The sequence below is a fragment of the Toxotes jaculatrix genome, chromosome 2 (assembly GCF_017976425.1).
Source record: "Toxotes jaculatrix isolate fToxJac2 chromosome 2, fToxJac2.pri, whole genome shotgun sequence".
NCBI classification, from domain to species: Eukaryota; Metazoa; Chordata; class Actinopteri; family Toxotidae; genus Toxotes; species Toxotes jaculatrix.
The window spans coordinates 26,924,838-26,951,232 of NC_054395.1; the positions used below are offsets into that span (position 1 = coordinate 26,924,838).

At 43.6% G+C, this 26,395-nt stretch overlaps 1 protein-coding gene across 4 annotated transcripts in view; it reads left to right on the top strand.

Annotated features, from left to right (window-relative positions):
* Nucleotides 1-4,270: 4,270 nt before the first annotated feature.
* Nucleotides 4,271-26,395, top strand: part of LOC121200200 (arf-GAP with coiled-coil, ANK repeat and PH domain-containing protein 3-like) — a 57,056-nt gene continuing 34,931 nt past the window's right edge. For all 4 annotated transcript variants that reach the window (XM_041065301.1, XM_041065312.1, XM_041065323.1 and 1 more), the window contains exon 1: nucleotides 4,271-4,450. In XM_041065301.1, the coding sequence (XP_040921235.1) occupies nucleotides 4,404-4,450 (47 nt within the window). In that variant the 5' untranslated portion in view covers nucleotides 4,271-4,403. The remainder of the gene's footprint in view (nucleotides 4,451-26,395) is intronic.

A 26,395-nucleotide genomic window follows, 5' to 3' on the forward strand; every position in this document is an offset into this window, starting at 1 on the left:
CAGTATGCAGAGCGAGAATATAAGAGAATATAATTTATTAAAATAAACAACATTATCATCACAACATGCAGCATAGTTAAGTGACTGGTTCATGTCCCCTTAAATTTAAACAACATCTGCTTGTGACCCCTTGTCACTGGTTAAAAGTGTCAGTTGACATGCAACTGAAGGACCAGTTGCAATATCCACTGAATCCTGCTGCACTTCCCCGGTACAGCACTTTGGTATGGCAGTTTGGTTACAGAAAATAAAACAAACACCGGATACTACAAACAGAGGATAGATGTAGAAGTGACAGAGCTCTGCAGACTTCTCTATTCATTTGCTTTCTTGCCTTGAGTTAGATGAGAAGATTGATACCGCTCTCTTGTTGGTAAATATTGAATATGAAGCTAGAGCCAGCAGCTGACTAACTTAGCATATAGACTTGAAACAGCGTGGAACAGCTTGCCCGGCTCTGCAAATTCTCTATGTCTCTATACTTCCACCCACCTTTTAAGTGCACTTGTCACACACATACATTGCCACCGGTGTGAGCACAGCGGTTCTGCTGCAAGATTAAAATGAATTTAGAATAGACTAGGGAATAAATTTTGGAGTAAGTCAGCGCTGAGAAGACATATGCATGCATAATACACAACAGTCACCCAGCATCTGTACATGCCTCGTTGGTAGTGGCTTATAGAACCTTGCACCTGCAGTCAAAAGGGATAACATTACAAGCTGTGTGCTCAGCAGTGCGACTCGCGGCTCTCTGCAGCAGACCAAGAGGGGAGCAAAAGTAGGTCACCCTCCCAGAGACCCACACATGTCTCCCATTGATTCCACGCTGCAGCAGTGCTTGTGTCTTATGAGGGCCGCTGATGGGAGTAAAAATGGGAGCCGACAGCTCCTCTCTTTGTGTTTTGCTGCACTGAGGCAGGGAAGCCTCATCCCCGCTCCTTGTAGATGCCACACAATATTTGAAACAAAAGGAGACGGGTCATGAATAGTCCATTACTGATATGATAGCTAAACTGTCTCTGCTGTAAATCAACTCACAGTTGATTTCAGTCATCATATGACCCTAAACCTCACCCTCCTAAATCTTAAATGAATAGTTTGACATATTTGGAATTACATTTATGTGCTTTTACCAGAAGTTAGAGGAGAAAATTGTTACATATGAAACTACAACCAGCAGCAGGTAAGCTTAGCTTCACTAAGACTGCAAAAAGGTGGAAAACAGCTTGTTGTTACAAAATCAGCGTTGTTTTACTGCAGGGCTGTTTTCTGTTGGAACACCTCCTTAACTGAGTTAACTGCTAAAATCAGTTCACCAAGCAAAGACGTAAGGATTCGTCCTCTGAAGACAATGACAATGTCACGGCAATCCGCTAAATAATTGTTGAAACATTTCTACTTACTGACCGACATTGCCATCTAGAGCCAGGCCCTGGAGAAGTCACATAGTGAATTAGTATAATCTCTGTAATTAGTTTGTGCATTGCTGGTAGTTGGATTGTTACTGCAGAACACAGCCTGGCTTGCTGTTTCCTCATGGTGTCCTGATTCTGAACATATATGAAAATTATAAGCAATCCTTAAAGTGGCAGAAATAAAAAAAAAAAAAAACATGGCCAAGAAGGCACTTTCAAGCAATTAGTCAATTAAATACCCATTTGATTGAAAGCAGACTTTACCAAGCCACCACAATGCTCCAAAAGATCAACCTACGAGCATGTGCTTCTGCTGCTGCTGCTTAAAATCCACAATAGTGTAGATTATACAGTGTATACACATATTATACAGCGTGCACACCGCCAAGTTTGCTCATAAGTTTCTCTAGTAGTGTGCACTTTCAGTTCAGACGACTGCTGACTCAACAGCTTCATAAAGAAGCACTCAGTGCTTTGATGTCAGATTAGCAAAAGGAACTGGGGATGAGGCAAAGAGGGAAAGGAGGGATGGCGAGGGGAGTCAAAAAACTGAGGAACTGCTGTTTTACGAAGCAGAGGAGGACATTTATGTGAGAAGCACCTGCATTTAGTGCCTCAGACCTCATGTCAATGGATCACCAAAGTCACTGCAGTTCATCCTGAGGGCAGCAGGAATACATCCAATACTTGCCCAGACATTTTACTGAAAACCACAAACATCAGCCTCATGGTGGTGAAAAGTTATGAGCCAGCCAATGTCAGTGATCTTCATCCATGGGGAACATGAATGTGCGAGCCAAATTTTGTGCTAGTCAATCTAGTAAGATGTTAAAATATTTCACCAGATAAATAAAAAAAATTCTGGTGACAGAAGAAAAAAGTTACAGGAGCACAAGTTACTACCATTCATCCTCTGGGCACTATGGATGTCTATTCAAAATTTCATGGCAATCTATACAATAGATATTGAATAATTTCACTGTGGACCAAACTTTTGGATCAACCAACCAACCGAGCTGATCTTTCCTCTGAGATTTCAGTGAGTGACGGTGGCATTTATTCAAGTCACCTCTGCAGAGAGTCGATGAGATCATCTCCATTCATGGCCTGAGCTGCAGCCTTTTTAGAGCTGGGATAGAAAGGAACAATGGCGCTCTATGAAAACCTGCAGTGAAATCCCAAGCAGGCGCTCTTTCTCCGAGCTTTCCTATTTCCTGTGAATTAATAATAGCCTTACTGGGGAAGTGGAAGCATTCAAGATACCCTCATTTAATGGCTGCATGGGAAAGTAGTATGATACAGCACCCCTAGAATGTGTTAAACACGTAAAGATTTCTTTTAAGCGTTTTGGAATCAAGCAATTAGTTTCAGTGACTCAGGCTTTTACATAAAATAGATTTCACAGCTTACACAACATTAAAACATGATGATCTAACACAGAAAACAAGCCAGACTGTATCAAAGGTGTGAAAAGATGAGTGGTATGAATGTGACTGTACATATTCGTAGCTTGAGTTACCACAGCAGAGTATAAACATGCCTTCATCACACTTCTCTGATTGATATCTAGCTAACCAACAAAATCTCAGGCACAAGACAGAATTATTTTTTCCCCTTTAATTTACAAAATGCAACAACAGCAGAGCAGATTAACCTCCAAGAAGGCCCCTTGGCAAAAAATTTCTTGTGACCCTGGCTATACTACCCCAAGTGACCCTGGCTATACATGTCAGTTTCATTATTTCCCCAGGCACTCAGAAATCAACCAGCCATCTACAGCTGAAATGATTAGATAATTAACTGATTAGGTGTATTGGGAGTATTTTTTTTGGATGGGAAACACAACATTGTTTTGTCTTTAACTGTTGTTAAAACTCCTGTTCGACTGTATTAACTTGGGCTTCTGAAAATAATGATGGGCGTTTTTCCATTCTGGCAGAGAGTGGATCTGTAGCTCTGGGGGACCCCAGGCGGCTGCCCACTGTGCCCGGTTGGTAATCAAAGCCTTGCCCATAGTGATTTTACTCTTTGACCTGCACTGACTGAAACTTGATTGTTCCGTTTTAGCTGTTTTGGTAGAAAAAGAATGAAAAACGAGTTTGATTTCAGGATCAAACACCGCTGAGATCACCGAGCAGAACAATCAGGTTGTATTCATTCAAATGAGTTGGAACGTGACGTCGGCGTTCCACCGATTGGCATGCAGAGGGAACAGCGCGTGGTGCTTTCAAGTGTGATCGGAAATGTTAAAGTTGTGACGAGATGCGTTCAAAACGACGTTTAACATTTTAAATGAAACGACGACATTGTATGGAGGGTTTGCTGAGAGGATAGGCTCTCCGGTGATCTACAGCTTGTGCAAAACTTATATGTTTTGCTCAAACAAAGTAGTATGAGTTACATGTATAGTCTGAAATGGTGGTTAAAGAGTTATTCAGATAATTTGTCTAAGTAAAAGTAGCAGCACCACTCCATAAAAATACTGTATTATATACATTCAATATACATTCATTTACATTTATTTTTAAGGTAACGTGTAATCAGGTAGAAACAAAACTAAAGCAATGCTACAGTGGTATATGACAGCTTTACGAAAAAAACACAATATGAAATTGACAACTGAGTTACATCCCAGTGTTTTAAGTAGGGTGTTGCACATAAAATACTACAAGGAAAACTACATTCATATCATCTGACTGCTTGAAAAGGGTTAAGGCAATAGTGGTTGAACAGAAGTACCGTTGGATGTGGGACGTCAAAAGTCCGAGCTTAGGCGGAGCACATGAATGCAGCATCGAGTCCAGAGCTGAGTGAAGCGGCTTCAGACCCTCAGAGGAGGACTGAGTCGTGAGGGAGCGAGCAGCGGCAGGAGCAGGAGACCGAGGGAGGATCGCCGTGTCGGATACTAACATCTCTGCTTTGACCTTCCCAGGAGATGAAATCCGCATTTTAAGCGCGTTACGAACTTTACTGCAGCGCAAGAAAATGACGGTGGATTTTGAAGATTGCATTAAAGATTCACCCCGGTTCAGGTAAGAGCATGAAACTCAGTATCCCTGTAGTGTGTTCTCGTTAAACTGTTGAACGCCACAGTTCTCATGCAGGCTGCGGGTCTATTCCCATCAGTTATCCCGGGCTCTGGTTGTTGAGAGTGGGATCTGTCCGTGTGTCTTGTCTCTGCACGTTGCATGCTTGGACCAAACTGCGACACGTTGCACTTAAAATCTCAGCGCGATCAATGACCTGATCCGATAAATGGTGGATTACAGCTGTTTCTCCTGGCGGATTTGTGCGGGCATTTTCACAGCCTGCAGGTCAGTCATTTCCTACAGTGCTCATGATGAGGATGATGGTGAGGATGAGGATGAGTAATGCAGCCGTATGAGTTGTCACATGGACTGACTGGGGAGCTGCTGAAATCAAAGTCATAGCTGTTGTTCCTCACGTTGTCCGCTTTCTGCATTCCTTTCCACCCCTATGCTACCACAGTTGTGTTTGTTTGTTTGTTTGGTTTGTAATCAGCATCCATTTGACAGCCACGTGTTTTTCAGGAGACCCTGTGCCTGCAGTGGTGGAGTAGTAACTGTAGCCTGCTTAAGCTCAAACTCTAGGTGCCTAGACTTTACTTGTATATTTTCTTTCTATATAATCTATTGCATTTAAGAGGTAGAAAGACTTTTTCTACATCACAGGTTTAGTTACTTTACAGCTCAAGAAATCAGCACAGGAAGTGCTAAAACTATTCATCCCTAAATTAACTGGCAGCTGTTTTCTCATTTTTTTCATGCAAAAGTGAGTCCTCTCATGGTTCCTGCTTCTCAGATGTGAGGGTTTGTTGGTTTTCCTTTTAATTATTTTAATAATGTGAATTTAGTGTGAATAATTCAGAGTTTTGGATTATTGGTTGGACCAAAAAAAAAAAAAGCATTTTGAAGGTGTCACTCTGGGTGTTTCTCGCTATTTCTGATTTCGTTCTTTTAGTTAAGTAACATTCTTGACGCAGAAGTTTTACTTGTAGTGGATTTTTTTTTTTTTACAATGTGATACTAGTACCTGTCCTTTAGTAAAAGACCTGAATACTTCCTCCACCACTGACTGCCTGTAATAAGATATCATAGTCCTGATCCAGAAGAAATAAAGGTGATGGGTGGAAATGGTTTACTGTTACACGTTATCGCAGGAATTCTTCTCATCATTTAGATTTCCATCATAAACGAGGTCCTGTCCAGAGGATGCAGTTCAAAGCAGGGCTGCAACTAATGATTATTCTCATTATCAATTAACCCTCTGGTTTATGAAATGTCAGATAAAAGTGAAAAAGCCCAAGGCGATGTTTTGTCTGACTAACAGTCCAGAACTCGAAGATATTCATTTTGTTTTCACATGAGACAGATAAAAACAGCAAATTCTCCACATTTAGACGCTAGAACCAGTGAACGGTTGGAATTTCTCCTAATAAAGAAAAAGATTTATGTGACCGATCAGTAATCAAAATAGTTGCTGACTAGCGCTTCAGCCGTGTTACTTCAAACAGTGTCACTTATCACTGGATCAGAGGAAACTGAAGGTTTCCACTCACAGACTGTGCCAGAGCCGCTGACCGCCATGCACCAAAGGTTACATAAATAAGGCAGGAATTTTCTACACCCACATCTAAACCTGGTCCTCTGCTCCCAAAGGAGTCCAGAGTCTCTGAGGCTGTGAGGGGAGTCTGAGCCAGGGTCGTTTTACACTCATGCGGAGGTGGAAGATCCTGTACCTAAGCAAAAGTACCAACACAACAGCGTAAAGAAACTCCATCATAAGGAAAAGTCTTGGATTCAAGATTTTACTGAAGTAAAAGTACAGTGAAAGAAGTTTTATCAGTGAAATGTACTCAAAACACTTAATGTCTATTTATCACGTACTGTAGAAACACACAGCATCTCATTCATGTACATAGACCATGAAAATGTTTTGAAATAATTTGTTCAATTTGTGTGTTTAAATCATATTTTTTACAACCTTGAACAACCATTTTTCAAATAAATGAATGTAGTAGAGGTGAAGTGCAAAGTAGTATAAAATGGAAATACTCAAGTACCTCAAACTAAGTACGTTACTTTAGTAAATATACTCAGTTCCTCTCCAGCACTGCACTTGTGTGCTCCCCGAGATAAAAATCTCTGCTCCCAAATCAAAGACTTCCAGACTTGGCAGCAGCACCTTAATGGCTGCCATCTGGAGCTGGAGAAAGGCACATCTCAGGAAGCGCTGAGTGAAGGGTATTTGCACTAACCTTCTCCTTCCTCGTTTCATATGCTAAACAGTGCAGCGAGACAAGCTGCATGCTAAAGAGTCACCTTCCTCATTATTTACAGCTCTGAGATGCCTCATTGTGTCTTGTATTTTTCCTCAGATGGGTGGATAAAGTTATCTCTTATCTGACTGAAAGAGGAGTAAGACTCTGCCCCTCTCCCCCCCCTCCTCCTGTACTGTACAGATCTTTCCCACTGGAGGAAGATGTTCCTATTTGCTCAAGTTATTGTGAGCTTTTTTCCAGTTTATGAGTCTTTTATCTGCTGCCCAGGATGTTTAAATGACTAGAGGAGACACGGAAAGAGACATGTTCTTGTAGCCACTGAAGCCTGTAACAGTGTTTTCAGAGAAAATTCAAACAGCTCCTTTGTGGAGCTAAAAGCAGTGCTGCAGTATGAGGTGTTATGTAACAACCCTGGAGGTGGATGACTGGAAGGAAGCAGCAGGCCCAGAATACAGGAAAATCGAGGCTTTTCACTGTGAGGATTGGCATGACACACCGCTTCCCACACATGTAAAGTCATGCAGGAAATCAGTTCTGCACAATTACCTCTCACATATCCCAGGATTCTCTCAGGAAGCCCAAAGCTTATTAGCTGAAGCTTTGGGCTTTTAATGATCAATCACTCTGACAAAGATGGGGGAACAAAATAGCAGACAGTGAAGTTCTTTGCTCCTTCAAAGCTGCTGTTTAAGCACTTCCCAATAACATGACAAATAAGCCGTCCAAAGATCTCCCAGACAAACTGTTTGTATTCTGTTTTTAGTCTCTATGGATACTCCGACTCGGACAGATGTCAGATTGCAACCAGCGATGCTCTCCACATCTGTTTTGAGAAAGTGGTCTGTAATGAGTACAAGGCCACAGGAACTCGTGTGTTTGTGTTTGCTCCGGCACAACATTGGTAACACGCAACGTTTGAGCTCTTCTCTCCCCACTGACATGTTAATTTGGGGTCACACTCACGTACTGTCAGAGGATAATATACGAGGGGCTTAATTTGCATAGCAGCCAGCAGCATTATTTCACCTTTGACGTTATTTCTTTCTTATGTTTATGTTCAGGCGCTCGCAGACTCGCTGCCATTGATAAATGTAGCGCTTCATTCATTTAAGGGAAAGCTTCTTCTGAACACAGTCCAGCCGGCGATTACGTTTGTCATCACACCATAACTGAGGAAACAGTTTTGAACCTGATGTCTTGGAGACGGGGTCGAACCAGTGGAAAGGGACTTCATAAACACTGTAGTGGTCAAGCTGAGGTCTGACTTTTATTTCTCAGCCTCATGGTTTTGTTTTACTCTATTAGATTTTCTAACCCGGCCAGGACCACTATGAATGGCTCTAGTATTTGTACTGAGCTTTAGAGGATATTTCGTTAATGGCCATTTGGCGGGATTTTCGGTGTCCTCAATGGTCCTTTCCCGTGTCCTAACAGTCCTCCAACAGAATATGACTATTGTCCAAAGAGCGTCTCGCTTCCGCTGAGAGACAGACTCTTTTCTCTGCTTCTGAATGGCCCAGGGCAGAGACCCCCGATGATCCCTCCTCCCCTCCCATGTGAACAGTTGGGGGGGGGGGGGGGGGGGGGGGGCTGAGGCGAGGCTGCCTTCATGGTGATGGGCTTGTCATTGACTCACAGAGCCGAGCGGAGAGCCCCGACAGGCGGGGAATCCAAGGCCAATGACCTGTGGCGCTCGCTGCTTGTGTGTCTCCAGCGTCTGTGAGAGAATGACTGGATGGATGGATTTGTGACACAAAGTCAGATGACAGGGTGAAGGGGTGGGGGGTTGCATGTCAAATTGCTGGAGATGCCTGGTATGAAGGAATGCAAAGCATCTGGTGTAATGTCTTGCTTTGTAGGGGTGAATTAACTTTGCCTGTTCAGAGGAAAATTAGGCACATAAGAACAGGAAGAATGCATGAAGAGAAAAAAGTCATGGCAGAACGGTTTTTTGGTCTGAAACCATTTACGATCACAGACAAAAAAAAAAACAGCAAATTTTCATTAGTGAAAGGTTGGAACCGTCAAATGTCCAGTTTGTTTTCTGTGGGCCAACCAGTTTATTGACAAACGATTTAAGTTTTCTTCAGTTTGTCTGCAGCCAGCTGCTGTTTGATTAAGATCATATCTACGCCTCAGTGCTTACAGTCAGACCTTGTCCAAATTGGGCAACTTTTCACAGCCAGTTTGAGCTCCGTTCTTCCGTACTGTGTAATGTTTAGTGAACTGGAAAGTACCGGACTCATTTTGCTTCTGGATTTCTTTCTTTTTTTTGATATATTTCAAGATGTTCTCGACCCATCTGTTCCATTCTCTGTGGGGAAGGACTTGAACATGGTTGGATTTAATTCGCTGACTTCATATTTAATACACGTCTACATAGAGGAGCTTACTGCCAAGCAGGGACCTTCAGCACCTTTAAACACCCTGATTTCAGATTGGTCTGTTCCTGCTTATGACCACTATGTATATGAAGTCCATAATGGTACGCAGAACATATAAAGCGAGGCCTTATCACTCAAAGTCATGGCGAAGTCCAAGCATCAGGTTCAACTGAGTTCTTGGTGGTGACAAATCATCTTTGTGTTTTGGGAGTTTGGAGGATGTTTCTTGTCTTTCTGGAAGATCTGCATCTCCAGCTGCGTGGAGCTGGAAGGGATTTCTACTGCGTGGTCTTGTTGCTTCTGCTCTATTTCAGACTGACCTCCTTCCATCTTGAATCTGTGTCAGTGGCCCTTCTGTTCAGCCAAGAGTGCTCCTCTGAAGACTGTGACTTTGGCCAGATGAGGGTGGGCGGATGGATGGGTGGGGGGACGCTCCATTATTGTGATTGAAACAACACTTTGCTGATATCAAGCTGGCCTCAGTCACATCCGCCTGCCTGTGCCGCAACAACTGCAGCTGAGATCTCATCTTTCATATTAAAGAGCTGTCAGTGGTGGATGGTAACTAATTGCATTTAGTTCTGTACGTAAGTTTGGTATTTTTCATTTGGTATTTGCCAGTTTGTACATCTGCTCCACTACATTTATTTGACAGCTTCAGTTAAGCATAGGTACTTTTATCTTTGAGAACCTAACATGCTTAGTATTTTCATGTTAGTAAAGGGTCTGAATGCTTCCTCTGCCAACGAGCGTTTCACAAACAGCACTGTGTCTGTTGCATATTTAAGGTCTGAACCAAAACAAAACAAAAACCTGTGTCCTGGTTTAATGACCTCTGCTTGTGATTTCTGCCTTAGACGCATTAAACTCATGCTCTACTACCATCTCCCCCCACCCACGCCAGTTTATTCTGCTATTTTAATTTTCATGCGTGCGCTTGATTTAATGACCGGGAAAGCTCTGTGGCACTGGCCTGCGGGCATTTTCACCATCTTGTTAAGGGCGTCAGTGAGCTCTGTGTGCGGCAGCTAACAACTCCAGGTAATGAAAGTGACAGGGATTAAGTCAGCAGTGTGCGGTTTGATGGCCGTGCGTCTTAATCGGGGATTGGCCCACATTCACCGGCTCAATCCCTCGACGGCAAGGTGTCACACCTGGAGGCTTAGCATCCAGTTGGTGTCACCCTGATGTGAGGGAGTGCAAACAGATCTAATGATACACGCAGAGGGGCGATATGATTTCTTAATCACAGCGTTGTTGCCCTCCCACTGAAAAGGCACTGCGCCATTAGCTGGAAAGGCTTTCATCTTTTTAAAATGAGACCAGATGAAGGGCTTTTGCCAGTTGGAGCCTCGGAGCTCACCAGGCTCCAAAGCATGTAGGGCAACTATCCGAAGGTCGCTGCACAAAGATGATCAGGCTGTTTGGAGGAATATACGTCTTCTATGCTGATGCAAACCAAAAGGCAGTGTGCAACAGATATAGAAGAGTTCAGGGTGGACCTCAGGAGACGCAGACAGCTTTTGTATTTGCAGTGCACAGAGCCCCCCAGATTTTCACATGCCCGTTGTCAGCACTCTAACGCCTCCAGCGATGGCAAGCAGGCATGACTGCATCTCTGTTATGGTGTCGCTGTGTAAGGAAGCTCTTTTAGAAAGTTCCTTTGCTGTTTGGCTGCGGTTGTCATGGTTGTCAACCCTTATATGTAACGAGTCGGTGGATGCTCGTACTTTTGTTGTCAGTACTCTCGCAAATGTTGTGGCTCTATTTATTCAGCACGTAAGTGGGACAATGATAAGTTCAGCTTCTGTCTAGTGTAACCTACAAATTATGCATCGCTCCATAACTGCTACTCTTTTGAAAGTCAAAAACAGCAACATTATGCTGTATGTCTTAGCTTATAGGCAGGGCAGAGTGTGTGCACTCTCCCATGAGGTCACAGTATAATTTTAATTATTTTATACACTGTTGTATAAGGTATTATCCATTGTCCATTTATATGTTCTGTATCCCAGAGGTTAATTGATGATTTGTGTAAATGGGGATTAATCCCCGGTGAAACGCTTTGGGATAAGGAGATGATGTCATCCCTGAGCCTTTTGTGCTGAAGGAAGGGACTCGCCGCGTGAGCCCTGGCTGTCCCTCTCATTTCATTTTAATGAATAGCAAGATGTCTCACACACACACAGAGGGCCGCGAAAAGCAGGGTGCTGCATGCCGAACGCTGTGCTAATCTGCTTCTATCGGACGTCCTGAGAGGTGACAAAGACCTGGACCGGTCAGCAAGCAACTGGCAAAAGTTTGAACAGTTTATTAAGTGCGATGAAACCTAATATCTCAAAGCTCAGTTCCCCTTCTCTCTTTCAAATCGACCATCCGGTGTTGCCACAGGTTGCGCATGCTGTGCTGCAGACATTGAATCAGCACTATGGCAACATCCTGAGCCGTAAATGATGGATGAGTTGTAGTAAATTGGCATTAGTATTCCTATCACAGCCCATGGTGAATAAAACCAGAGATGACTAATGCGAGGCAGGGGAGTTAGAAAACAAGAGCCGGGCCAGGGATTGCAGCATCGCATCCACCGAAGCACGCTGAGCAGACATTTAACGCTGGTGATCTGGGCCTTTGGTCTCACTTCACAGAGCGGGTGAACAAAACCACTTACAACTCGGCATTTGTTTTCTCTAGCAGATTGGATTATGGTAATGGAGACCAAACATCTGATCTCAATTCTGTATGGCTGTAGATATCGGATGTCTCATACTGTTTGGAAATCCACTTTCCCCCTGATATGTGAGAGAACGGCTCCAATTTGCCCAGAGTCTGACTCGATCATGTGTTTTGCCCCTGGATGGCAAAGACAGAAACATCTATAAAACTGAAATTTGTGTACCAGAGCGTAGCTAACAACAGGTTGCTGCAATCTCTCATGTTTGGATTAGTATCATCTGTGCACCTTCAACCCTGTCTAACCCTGCACAGAGGGAGTTAAGCCTCGGCTGCAACGTGACTCCATGCATGGCCGCGGGTTATGCCTTGTGAAATGGACGATAATTCTGACTTAATATAAATGGTCTGACGAATGTTCCTGCTGGATTATCCATACTGTAAAGTGGAGCTGTCAGATGGGCTGCAGGAAGGGCCGGCATAATATGGCAGAACAGCAGAGGAGCTGTCCTCGTCTTCTCTACTCTGATCAGTCTTTTTTGTTTGTTTCTTTCATGTCGTGTTATTGAAATAGTTGGACATTTTGGGAAACACACTTATTCTGGCGGAGACTTAGATGACAGGATACCGTTCCATTAAATGTAAGCCAGTTAGCTTAGCTTAGCACAAAGACTGAAAACGGGTGGAAACAGCTAGCCCGTTTCTGTCCAAAGCTAACAACACTTAAAAACTCTAAAGTTTATATCTTGTTTGTTTAATCTGGATGAAAAAACAAGTGTAAACAATTTTACATGACGTTGTCGGGTGATTTTAGCCAGGCACACTAACTTCCTGGAGTCTCGGCTGGTTCCCAAGAAATAGTCCGTCGCATAACAGCTAAGGCTCATTTCAACTTCAGTTTTTGTGTGAATGAATTAAATGAGATATAACATCTTAATCAGTGAGCTTTAGAGGTGTTGTTGGATTTTGTTACCTTTGGACAGAGCCAGTCTCGCTTTTTTCCCTCTGTTTCCTGTCTTTATGCTAAGCTTGGCAAAAAAAAAAAAAAAGAAAAAAAAGAAAATGCCGCTTTAAATTTAACGAGCTGATATTAGATTGGTACTGATCTTCTCAACTCTCCGCTAGAATCAAAAAAGCCTATTTCCCACAACGATTTCTTTAACAGCTCTGAGAACGTGGATTGTTCATGCATGACCTAGAAACATTGCACAGAGGTCCAAGCTTCTGGCCGCGTTTCACATTCAAGATAGAACACTAATTGGAAAATACCCAATTTCCTCAGCGCATAACATCTCTCCCATCTCGTGGCCCATCTCTCAGCTGTGTTTTTAGACTTTGCTGGAGGGGATCTGCTGTTTTTTTGAAAGCGTAGCCTCCAGTCAAACGCAGCACTGTTCTCTCGCTGAGACAGTGACTGGGCTTGGCTCTCGTCAAGGCTGAGCATCGTTCGTCATCAGACTTACAGACATGATGACTTGTATTTGGAGTTTCTGTGCCACTGCACTGTTGATAAATCAAACAAGCTTCACACATCATTGAATCCATCTTTGATGGGGGCAAATAGAAAGGCTGAAGAGGAGGTTATGACTAACAGATTTCACTGTTTAATGTCATGTCTCTGAAACTTCTCCCCCGATGACCAGACTGCTCGGAAATCCGCAGTCTCAAGGGGAAAGCGGCTGGGTCGTTTCCAGGTGTGTCAACATCTGTCCATGCTATATGTTTATCACTATATGGGTAATGGGATAAAGCCACTGATAGGAGCGGTGATTTCAGCCATATGGCTGTGGCTGTTTGTCGCCACCTGGGGAATATGAAATAACTCTATGTCCAACACAAATACGAAGCCGTTGCCCTGAAAGTGTGAAGCGGAGGTAAAGGGAGAAATCGTCTGGGTCCACAGGCACTTAGCTCCGTCTCTGCTCAGTTTTGAAATGCTGAATCACATGTGTACAAGCATCTGTTTTTGATTTGTTCCGTCCCTCTCACTCCCCTGCCTCATACTCTCCTCTTCTCTTCCCCTTTTCCGTCCTCCCTGCCTTCCTCTGTGTGCGGGGGCAGACTTCTGGTCGCGGCTGGGCCAGAACCGGGTCTCGGGACGGGGTCAGGAAATGCGTCAGTCTTCGCCGATATTAACAGCAGGCTCAGAGTAAAGGGCAAAACCCCGGGGAGAAGGTGTGTGTGTGGGGAGGTTGCCGACTCCCCCGTTATGACGTGCAGCCCTGAGTCACAACATAAATCCCTTAAACACCCTTAAACGACTTTCAGCTTTAAGAAAACTCAAATGTCCGTCCAGCACTGCTCACAAGGAGAAGACGATTTATTATTTACATTTCTTTATTTCACCAATTTACAGAAATGATATAAGTGAAGACACGTGCCGTTCACTGGTTTTTAGTAGGTGGAATAAAGGGTTTTTCATGGTGCTGAAACGAGTAGACGATTGATAGGAATTTTCATTATCTTCAGTTTATGTTCCTGGTTCCAGCTTCTCAAATGTTCTGTTTTTATATCATTGTAAAGCAGAGCTGTAACAGTTAGTTGATAATTTGATTAGTTGCCAAGTCATTTTTCAAGCTAAGCGTCTAATCTCCTGGTCATCAAAGTGGGCAATTTGCTGCTTTCCCTCATCTTACGTTATATTAAATTGAAGTAATGTGAAGAAAACATTTTGGGTTCTGGGAAATTAAAACTAAGGCTTTTTTTTAATTTAGCAATGATTTCCAAAAGTCCAAGCTGATGTCTTCCAATAGTTTGTTTTGTCCAGTCAACGGTCCAAACCCCAAATGACTGACTCACAATCAGGTAACACAAAAACACCCCATCATATCTTCACAACTGAGAAGCTGGACGAGGTACTTTTGCTTGAAAAACTCATTAATTGATTAATTGATTATCAGACTAGCAGATTCATTTTCTGTAAGTCGACTAAACAATGAATAAAGTCAGCTCTAATTAAGTTCTGAGCTTTGTAACAGCACCTCTCATCAAGCTGCGGGGGATGCACGCAGGAGGTGTAACGTTGCCATGGAGACAGTGAGCTACACCTTGAGCCCTGTTTATTTAGGCCACGTTTCTTGACATTTTGGTGAATCTGCGCCACGAAAAAAGTCTTCTGCTGTCAAACATCAGACGCGCCGCGTCCTCGTCAAGCGCTGATTGCTGTAGTGTGTTTTATCAGATTTTAATTTGTTCAGTTATGACCCTGAGAAGAAGAGAAGAGGTGCACTGGTGTCCCGAGCACTGCCTGTATCACCTGTACTACAAACGTCTGCGGACTGATGATTGGCAGCGTGTTTTCTGACTTTAAACTTTTCTCTGTAACAGCTTCTCAAATTTTCAGCTGTTGATCAAGAGTTTGGAAAACATTATTTCAAGTTCTTTCTGTCGACCTGTCTGCATTTACTAAACAGACAGATTTCGCGTTTGCAATTTCGCGTTCCACTTAACTCATTTTTCATTGTTTTCTCACTTTTGTTGATGTCGGTTGTGGCGCTCTCTGGAGAGTGTGGTTTGGTGAAGAGACCAATGAGCCGTGACTCGGCTTCATTTTTTCTCACAGAACTGTATAATTCTGCTCTTTTCTTTCCTCACTCCGAGTCTGGCAGAACAGCTGTGGCTGTAAATCTCCGGAGAGCGATTTTCAGTGCCATGTTTCAGCATTGTTAACTGAGGACAGGCGGCTAACCCACACTTCACTTTGCTGCACACAGCCATTGTCTTTTGCACATCAAGTGTCACGGTTGATTTTTCTGCTGTCATGCCGTTGTTGCGTTTCTCTCACACAGTTTTTTGGGTTTGCCAAAGAAAATTAGCAAAGAAGCAAAGCAGCTATTGTCTTTCCTCTCATCGACATGTAAGCGTCCCATCCCAGATTGAGCAACAAAAAAAAAAACGGCAAACTTTGCCATCCTTGTTTTCTCTGTATGCTCCCTCCTTTGTCTCCTTGTAATGCTTCCTCATTTGATAGTGTCAGGGTCCGGTTAGGTCTCTCCTGGTTGACACAAGAGTAACGTCAACATTCAGGTCCATGGACTGATGGGAAGGGGTCAGAGGTCATGGAGGAGAGCCAGAGACTGACGTCAGGGGCACGCTGCTGACTTCAGACCAGAGGAAACACCTGGGGGGAAGCCCAGAAGGAAGTGACGGGACCCAGCACCTCTCCTGTTGCCTTTCACGGTTCCGTTTCAGTCAGCTGAACTGACACTGTGACATTCACATGATCGATGGGTGGTCACCAGCACCACATGCTACTGTAAAATCTTGTTGTTTTGTTGTTTTTCGAGTGTGTCCCCAGGGCAGTTTGATTTGAATGGTTTAATTTGAATGGTAAAACAGCAGACTTCACAGCGAAAGGGACGTCAGCAGCATAATTCACATGGAGGCCGTCTGTCGCTAGAGCTGTTGTTTCTACGAGCTCCATCTCTCAAGCTTCTAGACAGGAAAGAGCTGAATGCTTCACACGTCTGGTATGTCTTTCTAGTGCAAGCCAAGCTGCATGTTTAGCCCACAAAAATGCCGGGAAGACTCCCAGCTCAGCCCCACCACGGCCGGACACATCACGCCTGTGTGGGGATTTCACAGAGCTATTTCACCAAAATGTCAGGGTGTTACACCGTAGGATTGGCTCACTGTGAGCGCCGCTCTATTCTGCACCAGTTTTTTGTTGTTGTTTTCTTTTTTTTTTCTACTCTGGCACTCTGCTGTGCTGCCTAGAAAAAGGCTGCGAGAAGCACCACGTCTGTAGGCTTTATTGTCCTCCTCCCTTCAATGGAACATTGTCCAGGCCAGTTCTCACAGCCCAGGCCTCTTCTGAATCCTCTGTGTGTGTGTGTGTGTGTGTGTTCGTGTTCTTTCTTTCGTCTCCTTCGTCCCGAATATCTTCATTGACATTTTTGTGTGTTGGAGTCATCTCGGACCACCCTCAGTTAGTATAAACCTGCACCGCCAGCCGAAACCTCTCATATCCTGACCTTTCTTTGGCCTGTCAGCCTCTCTTCCGCTTACCCCTCTCCCAATGATCAACAGCGTCCCACTCCCCACCCACTCTCACAATGCTGCTGTTACGTCGTACACGTCCTCTTGCATCCTATATAATAATAAACACACAATCTGAGACTGTCCATTCAAGTCTGTTTCCCTTGTGATGATACACAGGAAACGCTCGCAGACCAAACTCATTCACTTCGTACTGCAGGAGTGGTGTAAACTCTACACAGCATTGTTGTGCTTAAAGGGTTAATCTCTGTCACATTTCCTCTACATGACCATCTTTGTTAGCTCCCTGTATGAAGTGCCGTTTCCCCATGGTGGCCTAATTGCATGACCCCTCCCCCCCAACCACCTATTTAATGAGGGATGGATGGAGCTGGCATTGCATTATGTGTGCCCACTACACCCAACTGGTTTGTCAGAAAGCCTGATTGCAATATTTAATTCTTCTCACTGTTATGTGCCAAATCTTACAATCATGCAGTGGTAAGATGTTTTGACAAGAGGTCTTCTACGTCTTGATTGCCCCAAAGTTTACAACGCTCCCCAGACCTGGACTGGGGTTTCAGGTTATTTAAATCAGTATTGTCTAATTAGCCTCGTTAGCGGCTAAGCAAAGTCAGTCTGGCACTTTGATCCATATTGAAATTACTACAGGATGCAAATTTTGTACAAACATTTATGATCTCCAGAGGATGAATCGCTCAGACTTTGGTGATCATCTGACTTTTCCTCTGGAACCACTCTGAGGTTTCAGGCTTTGCGTGAAATTTCTGGGCAACTGTAAAATGATTTATAAATGGAATTTAGTTCAGACATTCACTGTCCTCAGACGATTAATTGTAATTGATTTTTCATCCTGCGCCATCATCTGGTCAAAGTTTTAATTCATCCAAAAGTTACATTAATCACCAGAAACACTACTTATCAACTTTTTTTTAAAACACCTCCATTGTTTTTGAAAGTTGGAGGTCTTTTTGCTGTAAACCCTTTCTGACAGCTCACAGCGACATCAAGCTTTCATACCACTTTTCTGAAAATAGGTACTTTTAGGTAACTCGTGCCTGAAACTAATATGACTTCTGGCCAAATGTTAAACCTTTCTGTGTTTCCCTTAAGCAGCGTTCAGGTTCTTGGTTTGTTTTATGTTTTTGCTCTCTGGTATTACCCTAGCATTGCTCAAGAGGAGCTGAAAGATACTGTGGTTTGTTAAAAAACAATCTGAACGTGATATTATGTGAAGTCCAGTTACAGACTGTTGCATCACACCCGCTCCTCTCCCCCCTTCGATCGATCTGCGGCGGTGGTTTTCGTTCACGCTGATGTTTTATCCATTAAAGAGCTGAGAGTGAAAAGGGGTGGGGGGGGTTGCTGTTTCATTCTGTGCTGGTATCAGAGTGGGAGCTGTTGTTTATGACTCCACCGCCGACCCCCAACAACTCAAGGTCACGCAGGACTCGCTGGACACGTTCCCATTCATTGTCTTTTTTCAGCTACATTCCTCTTCAGCTTCCAAGAACTGCGCTGTCAGCAGGAAGTTCAGGAAGAGAGCTTCCAAGTTTACTGTAAATACTGGACGCCGAAATTGACAGTTGCATTTATAGAAACCTCTGCCTCACCCTCTCCTCCTCTCTGAGTATATTGTCTTATCATATGCAGAATATTTAGCTTTTTGTCTGGACAGAGTGTCATCAGTTGTTGCTAACTGATCCCTATAATCTCTGGCCCTGTGGTTGTAGTGCTCAGTACAGACTGGGGATTTATTAGTAGCTAATGCAGCTCTAACCACAAAGCTTCAGAGGCTTTCAGGAACATGAATGTCGTGTGGAAAACTGCTCAAGGAACAAACCACAGTAAGTCTAAACTTCAAGACTAAATTGAAATCACAGTTTTAAGGACCGAGCATCCTCATGTCTGCAGCCCACTGTCAGATGCCACATCTCTGAGTTCGACTCACTTGCCTTTCTGCAGCTGACACAATGAAATGTCTGTAACAGTGTCCATGGGAAACGCTGGAAAATGCCTGTAAGAGCCCTGCACAGTACCTTTCCCATCACAGTCCCAGTGTCTGTCATATAAAAGGTGCTTAAAAATCAGGTGTTGATAGAATTGGATAGTTTGTTTTGTTTTGACTCTCTTTACAGGTGTGTTTTAAGAATAGGGCTGCAACTACAGCAACTGTTTTTATTATTGATAAAGAAGGCGATCATTATTTTTACGATTACTTCAGCAATCTCAAGATGATCTATCAGTCCAAAACCCAAAGATAATTTATTTGAATTTACAGTGATGTAAAACGGCAAAATCCTTATCTTTGATGATTCTGGTGAGCCATAAATCACTTAACATTATTTATCACTTAAGATCTGTTATTCCTAATTTCTCTCAACATCCAAATATCTTATATATTCAAAGATTTAATCTCAGATGTTCATTATACCAAACTGCTTTGTAAAGTTGTATTGTGACTTAAAATTAATTGAACTTTTGTGCAGCATCAAATATTTTGCACCTCATTTGATCACCCAGTAGAATTAACTTTATATTGTCAACTTTAACAATAGAATCACAAAACTGTGATCAGCGTTTATCTGATAATGCTAAAACACTGCACACCTCTGTTTGAGATTTAACTTCCCAAAGCCCAAAGTGACACCGTCCACTTTTTATTCCTCCAACTTTGACTGACTCCCAGATCCCTCATGGATGAACAGAGTAATGGGGCCGTTACCAAGTTATTGAAACAGACTGAGATGCTCTGAAAAGATGCTTTTTAGAGGCTTAAGTCCTTTTTATTACTGTCTTCGGCCCTGAAATCCATCCAGCTGTCTGACTACATAATGAAAGGCGATATTGTGCAGAAGACGTCTGTTCCGAAGCTGACCCATAGTTAAAGCTTTGAAATATTAGTGGAAAGGCTGACACAGGAAAGAAAAGCCTCACAGATCCAACTCCCGTGTAGCAGGGGAGAAACTTTCTGCCACATTACGGGAATCAGGGTTTATAACTGTGGAGTCCAGGCATGTGCTTCGACACATCCGTCCATATTCTAGACGCAAGCAGAAGAATTCTGCTTTAATATTTCTTTAACAACTCTGGCTTCTCTTTCGACTTTGTACCCTTAAATCAGTCTGAGCAGAAGCTAAAATTAGATAATCCAAATGTTTTGCCGTTTGTCTGCTGCACAAATCCCTGAGCCAGACGAGTTATGAATGGAAACAGCCTTACTGAGTGTTATAAAACAATCTCAGTGGATGACTTCAGTGAAAAGAAAATGTGCATGTTTTGTACTTGAAAGGGCCTTTTATCATCTGGTGACTGTCTTTAACTCATGCAAATTTGTTTATTTGCTTTGATCGGAAATTATGTGAATATGAATATGTCCTTGTCTTAGAGTAGACTGAAGTGTCTCCGTGTTGTCCTGGCGGTTCTGTCTGGGCTGACTTACTTTGAGTTTGAACAGACTAGGTTTTGAAAAAGGAGCGGGAAAGGCCTCCTCAGCTGTTGCTGTTGCTGTTGGTCAGCAGCAGCTCTGGCTGTGAAACAAACAGGGGAAACATGCTCTGTTGGTTTGTTGTTTTTTTTTTTTTTCTTTTGGCAGCCGACCTTACTTCTTGTTTGTGTGTAGCCCTGTGCTGCCCGAGCCTGGGGTGTGATCAGACCTCGGGGGGGAGTGGGGGGGGGCTGAGGGCAGCTGCTGTCTCCCTGGGGGTCGGGTTACTCTCACGGGGTCGCTGCAGGGTCAGGAGTCAGGGTTTGGCAGCCGCTATCTACTGTATGTGTGCACGAGTCATTGAGGTGTGAAAGGGCTGCTACTACATTAACTTTAGGCTGCGAGTGAAGTCCTGTGGTTTGCGAGTGATCGCGTCATCTGAATTTGTCAGACGTTGTTTTTTTTTAGTCGGTCCAACTTTGGTCCAGACTGAAATGTCTCCTCCTATATCAGATGCCTTGAAGTTTTGCACAGACCTTAATTATCCTCAGGGGATAAATCAAACTGACTTTGCTGATCCCTCCTCTAGCGCCATCATCAGGTCAAACTTTTCCATGTGTCCAGCACCTTGGACACATCTGTACTTTGTGTTTAGTGGACATTAGCATTAAAAAGTCGTGTTGAAGTGAAACCCTGAATCTGACTGATTTTCGTTCTTGGACTTTTTCCTTGGACGTATCAACGAACAACCCTGGCAGGAGTTTTTTTTTTTGCAGGAATAAGCTTTGGCTGCAGAAGCTTTGTTTGATTTGAGTGTTTCTGCAGAAGAATGCCTCTCTGTTCTCGTTCTCTTTATATGCACATTGAGAAGATGGGATTCATCTGCTCAGCTTAAGTGGGAATGTTATCCCTGTTATGTGCTCAGGGACTGCTGGGCCTGCCTGCCTGCCTGGCTGCTTTACTGCCTGGGAACCGTTGGTCGTTGGACAGCGCCAGAACTAATGTATCTCGCCAAGGGAGGGTCTGAAAAATATGCACACATGTTGTGCAAGGTCCAACAGGACACTAACAGGCTGATACAGGAGGAGGAGTTGAAACAGCAGAGAGAGCATCTGATTATTGTTTGAGTGGTTTTCTTTCTGTAGATAAACAAAATGTATGACGATCGGTTTGAAAAGACAGATGTGTTCATCCTCCAGAAAGCGATGCTTTATTTCCATGAAAGCAGAATGTTCTTAAAGGGGCATTCTGCCAATTTTACACATGAAGATCAGTTTACTACTACCACTACTCACAGGGTTTGTCATTTCGGTCCCCAGCTCCTCCTGTCCACATGTCTAATTGTGGACTTGGTTAAGACACTGGACTCCAAGTTGGACAGACCAGCACCTTGCATGACCTTGCATGTCTAATTGTGGACTTGGTTGAGACACTGAACTCCAAGTTGGACAGACCTTGCATGATACCTCGTTGTCAATGGTGTGTTATGGAATGAAAGTCCAATTATAAAGCACTTTTATAAAAGCACAATATAAATGCAGCCATTTACCATTGGAATATATAAAATACAGGACATTGGTTCAGGCTGTCCTCTGATATGGTTGAGGGTGGTTTTGCTATGTTAAATCAGCTGGTAAAACCAGAAATAAAATTTCTGTTCTCCTTTTTCTTATTGCTTTTTGTGAACTAGTTTAATAACTCTTGGTTTTCCTGTGCGGTCAATGTGTCAAATGAAGATCTAACCATCATTTCAAAGGAGAAAATTATGGGGAAGACTCATCTCAGCATTTATAATTGTCATATAAAAAGATGATTAACACTGGCATTAATCAGTGAATCCTTTTAGTAATAGCATTGGCCTTTAAAAAGTCAATAGTTAAGCCTTTATTTTTAACACTTGGCACATTAATTTTAAATGTTACTTCTGTTTGTGGCTTTAGTGCATAATATGAACACCAAAAGTGTTTTTGACTTTGTTTTTCCAGTGTTGGGGCCGCTGACACCCCGAGCTCCCAGGATTTTTAAAAAAAAATTCCCGCAGGATTTATGTGCTGTGGTCTGCGGCGTGCAGAGAAGCACCACACGGCCAACCCATGAGCATGGAGCAGGGAGAGTTTGCGGGGGTGTGGCAGGGAAGATGGAGGAGGAAGACGAGCAGGAGGTGTAGGGAGCAGACAGGCAAAAGTTCACCCACAGCAGGCAGACTGGTCATCTGAGGTGGAGCGCTCAACCCGTCGCCAGACTAGATATCTCCTTCAGTTAAAAAAAACAGCAGGAGTGTTGATTTTGGAGCCGTCGTGTGCATTCAGGAGAGAGGAATATGTTGGCCAGACTCAAGTTCTCCCCTCTCTCTCTCTCTCTCTCTCTCTCTCTGCACTCAGACTCCTTTACCTTTCCCCTCTTTTTTCCCCTTTCCTAAATTTTTCCCTCTCATTCTTTCCAGTGCAGACAGCTTTCTGGATGAGAGATGTTCTGATCCAGGTCTGTTACAGTAAGCTCAGCTATTGCTCCACATGCAGATACTGTAAGTTTCTGACATCCTATCCCAGCTCAGGCTTTGGGGGATTCCTTACAGTGAAGCCACAGCAGCACATGGTGTATGTTTTCATAATTTAATACTCATGCAACACTAACACCTTGCTGTCTTCAGTATAGAAAAAAAAAAAAAATTGGTCCATACTAGATACTGGACTCAAATACAATAAATCCTTAGATGAACAGTTTTTTAGTCGTTAGATTATCGTTTCCTCTGCTGGCTCCCTCTGTTCCTGCTCGGCCCATAGATTTTACTCTTGGTTGGCATCTTGAAAATAAAACTTTTCACTTTTCTAGGCTCTGCAAAGGTTTTACAAACATGACCTTGTTTGCAGTTCCGGGTGTCCCATCAACAGTTTCACATATGTCTCCGAAACGCAGCCCTCTCATTCATTTTAAAGAAAGCCGGTCTGCTGTGGTGAACAGTCGCATGCGAGTGTTACTCCTTGGTCGTTGTACAAATTTAAAAATGAGCTGTAACTGGTGTAGGCAGTCTTTCTTGTTTTTGGACACAGCCGGGCGAGCTGTTTCCACCTGTTTCCAAGAAACGGAGTAAGAATGTTTCCCGAAATGTGGAACCGATAGCGCTGGAGTGCAGTGGAGGTTCGCTTCTTCCAAACTGAACTTGCACGACTGAAATGCTGGAAAACTGTTGGTGAACACATGAAGCGTTTTGAGACACATCTAATCTAATTTGCATTTCAGAGGCTTCTCTTTGCAGGCAACAACAAAACTGTACAGAATTAGCCTAATATACTTCATTTTCTCAGTGCTGGATTATTCTATTTATGCCCTTCTGGTTAACAGTAGATTAAGTATGCCTGTCATATAAATGTGGTTTTGTTGGGTGTTTTTTTTTTTTTTTAAGAACCTTTCATGCAGACGGAGCTGTCCTGCTCTCGGCTTGAATTAGCTCCTGTCCTTGTCGGTGGTTTATGAGGCCTCTCATTGTGCAGAGGGAGGGTACACATATGCCCTTCTGCTAAAATAGACCCAATTTTTTGGGGCTTTTTCAAGAGAACAAGCTCGGTTAGGTGGCAGTTAGGTCAGTCACTGCTGATTTAGTCACTGGGGCTTCACTGACAGCCCCCGGGGCAGTGCGGGGGGGTTTGCCTTTCATCCTGGCAGATTCGGGTGGCACAGTGTCGTGTACATACTGTAACATTTAGAGAATAAGTGAAGTACAACATTTCTGTTTTATTAAATAGTAAAAGAATTACATAGTTTTCTTTCCCCGAGCTGAGAACAGTTTGTCAGTTGTGTTTTTTCATACATCCCCGTCTCTGGTGATTAAAAACTGTAGTTAAACTCTCTACTGCGTGTGAGATAGGTGCTGCCACGAATGATTATAATTATTTATGATTTTTGGTTTTATTCATTTCTAGAGCTAAATTGATAAAAGATTATCAATTAATAGTTTCAGCAGTTAGTGAGAATTTAGCAGCAGACAGTGTCTTTACAGACGTGGCAGAGATCAGACACACAAGGCCCCTGTGAGGAAAAACAGTGTGGTGGGAGTGTTGGTGGTCTCTGTAGTGAGTGCACTGAATGAGTGGGTGGGCCGGGAGGGTCGTCTGTCTGAGAGGGCGGATGAATGTTTCTGTAGGCAGAGGGTTTGATGAATGGTTGCCACTCACCTGTTTGGCTACACACTAGTATTTGGCACTGTAGGCAATCAGAGGGAGGGGTGGTGGTGGTGGTGGTGGTGAAGAGCGACCTCCACTTGTGGTAGAGAAGACCACAACTTCACACTCACACACACACAGTCACACACATATATAAATATGTATACATGCATAGATATACTGACAGAGCCGATGTGAGCCCCCGTCCTGCCATTGATGGATACCACACATGCAGTACATGCTACTGCATCTTTGCATCGCCGCTGGCTCAATGCTCAGGCCTGCAGCGCGTTATAATTGAAGCATAAGTGAGTAATTACTGCTGCAGCAGACGAGTCGCTGCCGTGAGGCCATTAGTGCAGACGTGTGTTGTTGTTGAAGCGGGTTTGAGGTTAATGCGGTGGCAGCGGCGCGCTCAGCAGAGTCTGGTGCAGAAATGTGAGCAGTGTTTACAGAGCGGCCGAGCTCTCTCCTCTCTCAGAACAGAAAGCAGAGCTGCTTAAGTATGAGGAGCACATCTAAGCTTTCAAGTGGAAATAAAAGCCTGGGCTTATGAAACAATAGTCAGAGCTTTGAACACATGTTGGGGAGGGTATTATTGGAGACATCTGAACTCTCTCTGCACCTTAAATGCATTAGGATTGGTTTACGGCAGATTACGGGGCAATGTAATTCGTAAATTATTGGGATGATGATGTAAATGTGACGCCAACTGGAAAGTGCCGAGGAGGTCACAAGGTCTAGGTTAAGGCTGTTTACTTTCTGGATAGGCAGTGGTTGTCGCACCCCCCTTTCTGTCCTTGCACATCACATGAATCAGTTTAGCGTGAAAACAGAGGAAGATTGAAATTCTCAGAACATTTTTAGACAAATTGTCCTCGATTTCAGACAGAGTTAGACTAAAGCGGGCTTCTGGATTGACATCTGCTGCTGGTGATCACCTCGTGTCTACGTTTCAGCAAATATCTGAGCAGTTTTATAGCATAGAGAAAAGCGTGAAGGTTTGAAAGAGCTGGGAGAAAATGAGTGACTTTCTTCCACAGTAGTCTGACAAACATCGACCACTAATTACACAGTAGAGCTAAATTAGATCAGTTCTCCGCCCACAGAGCAGCAGGATCAGCTGCCCGTCTTAGTGTTGGTGCTGGTATTTTATTATGTGTTTTATAACAGTGTGATATCATAACAGAATGAAGGAGTCTGGCTGTGGGCATTCAAAACAAATGCTAATACAATATTTATTCATCTAAGACACAGAGTCACAGTAGAGACTCATTAGTGACGAGTCTTTTTTTTTTTCTGATGTCTGTGCTGGACGTGGGGTTGCTGGGTCTTATGACCTTTTCTATTTTCATATTCCCAACTTTGGGAAGTGTGCAGCAGGCTGTATGAAGCGACCTGACTTTTTACTTGGATTTACTACAGTAGGCAGCAAGCTAGTGAGCTGGACAAATAAAGTAAAATATTTCTGAGTGACTAGCTCGTGCTCTCAAAATGCACTGGGTACATTTTTTAAGTGCTTGGCGTGGCATACCCAGGGGTGCCTCCTTGACCCTGCGTTAGTTCATACAGTGGTCTGGAGGAGGATGTTAAGAGCTGGGCATGGCAGGGGGGCACATTAGGGTCCACACAGCTAAGAATAACCCGAGCTGCTGCTCAGCGTAGCGGAAGGGAATATGCTCGGGGATCCCACCCCTGCTTCCAGTCAGCCATTCAACCCTGCTATCCAGCCTCAATTAGGGCACTAAAGCAATCAATATTATAACAAAATGACGCCTTTTCTCCAGACAGGAAGCTGCTTTGTCACAATGGGGCCCTTCAGACGGACGGGGCCGCCCTGTCTCCAGCAATTTACCTCCCCTCCCCACCCGCTGCCCCCTCTAAAGCCCCCCCAACAAAAAACAAAATAATTCTCCACATTGATGAAACCTTTGTGGTAGGTTTTGCATTAAGATGAGGTTTAAGATGTTGAAGAGCGGAGGAAAGAGCAAACAGCAGATTGATATCAAACAGTCTGCTGATTACTGAGGATCACT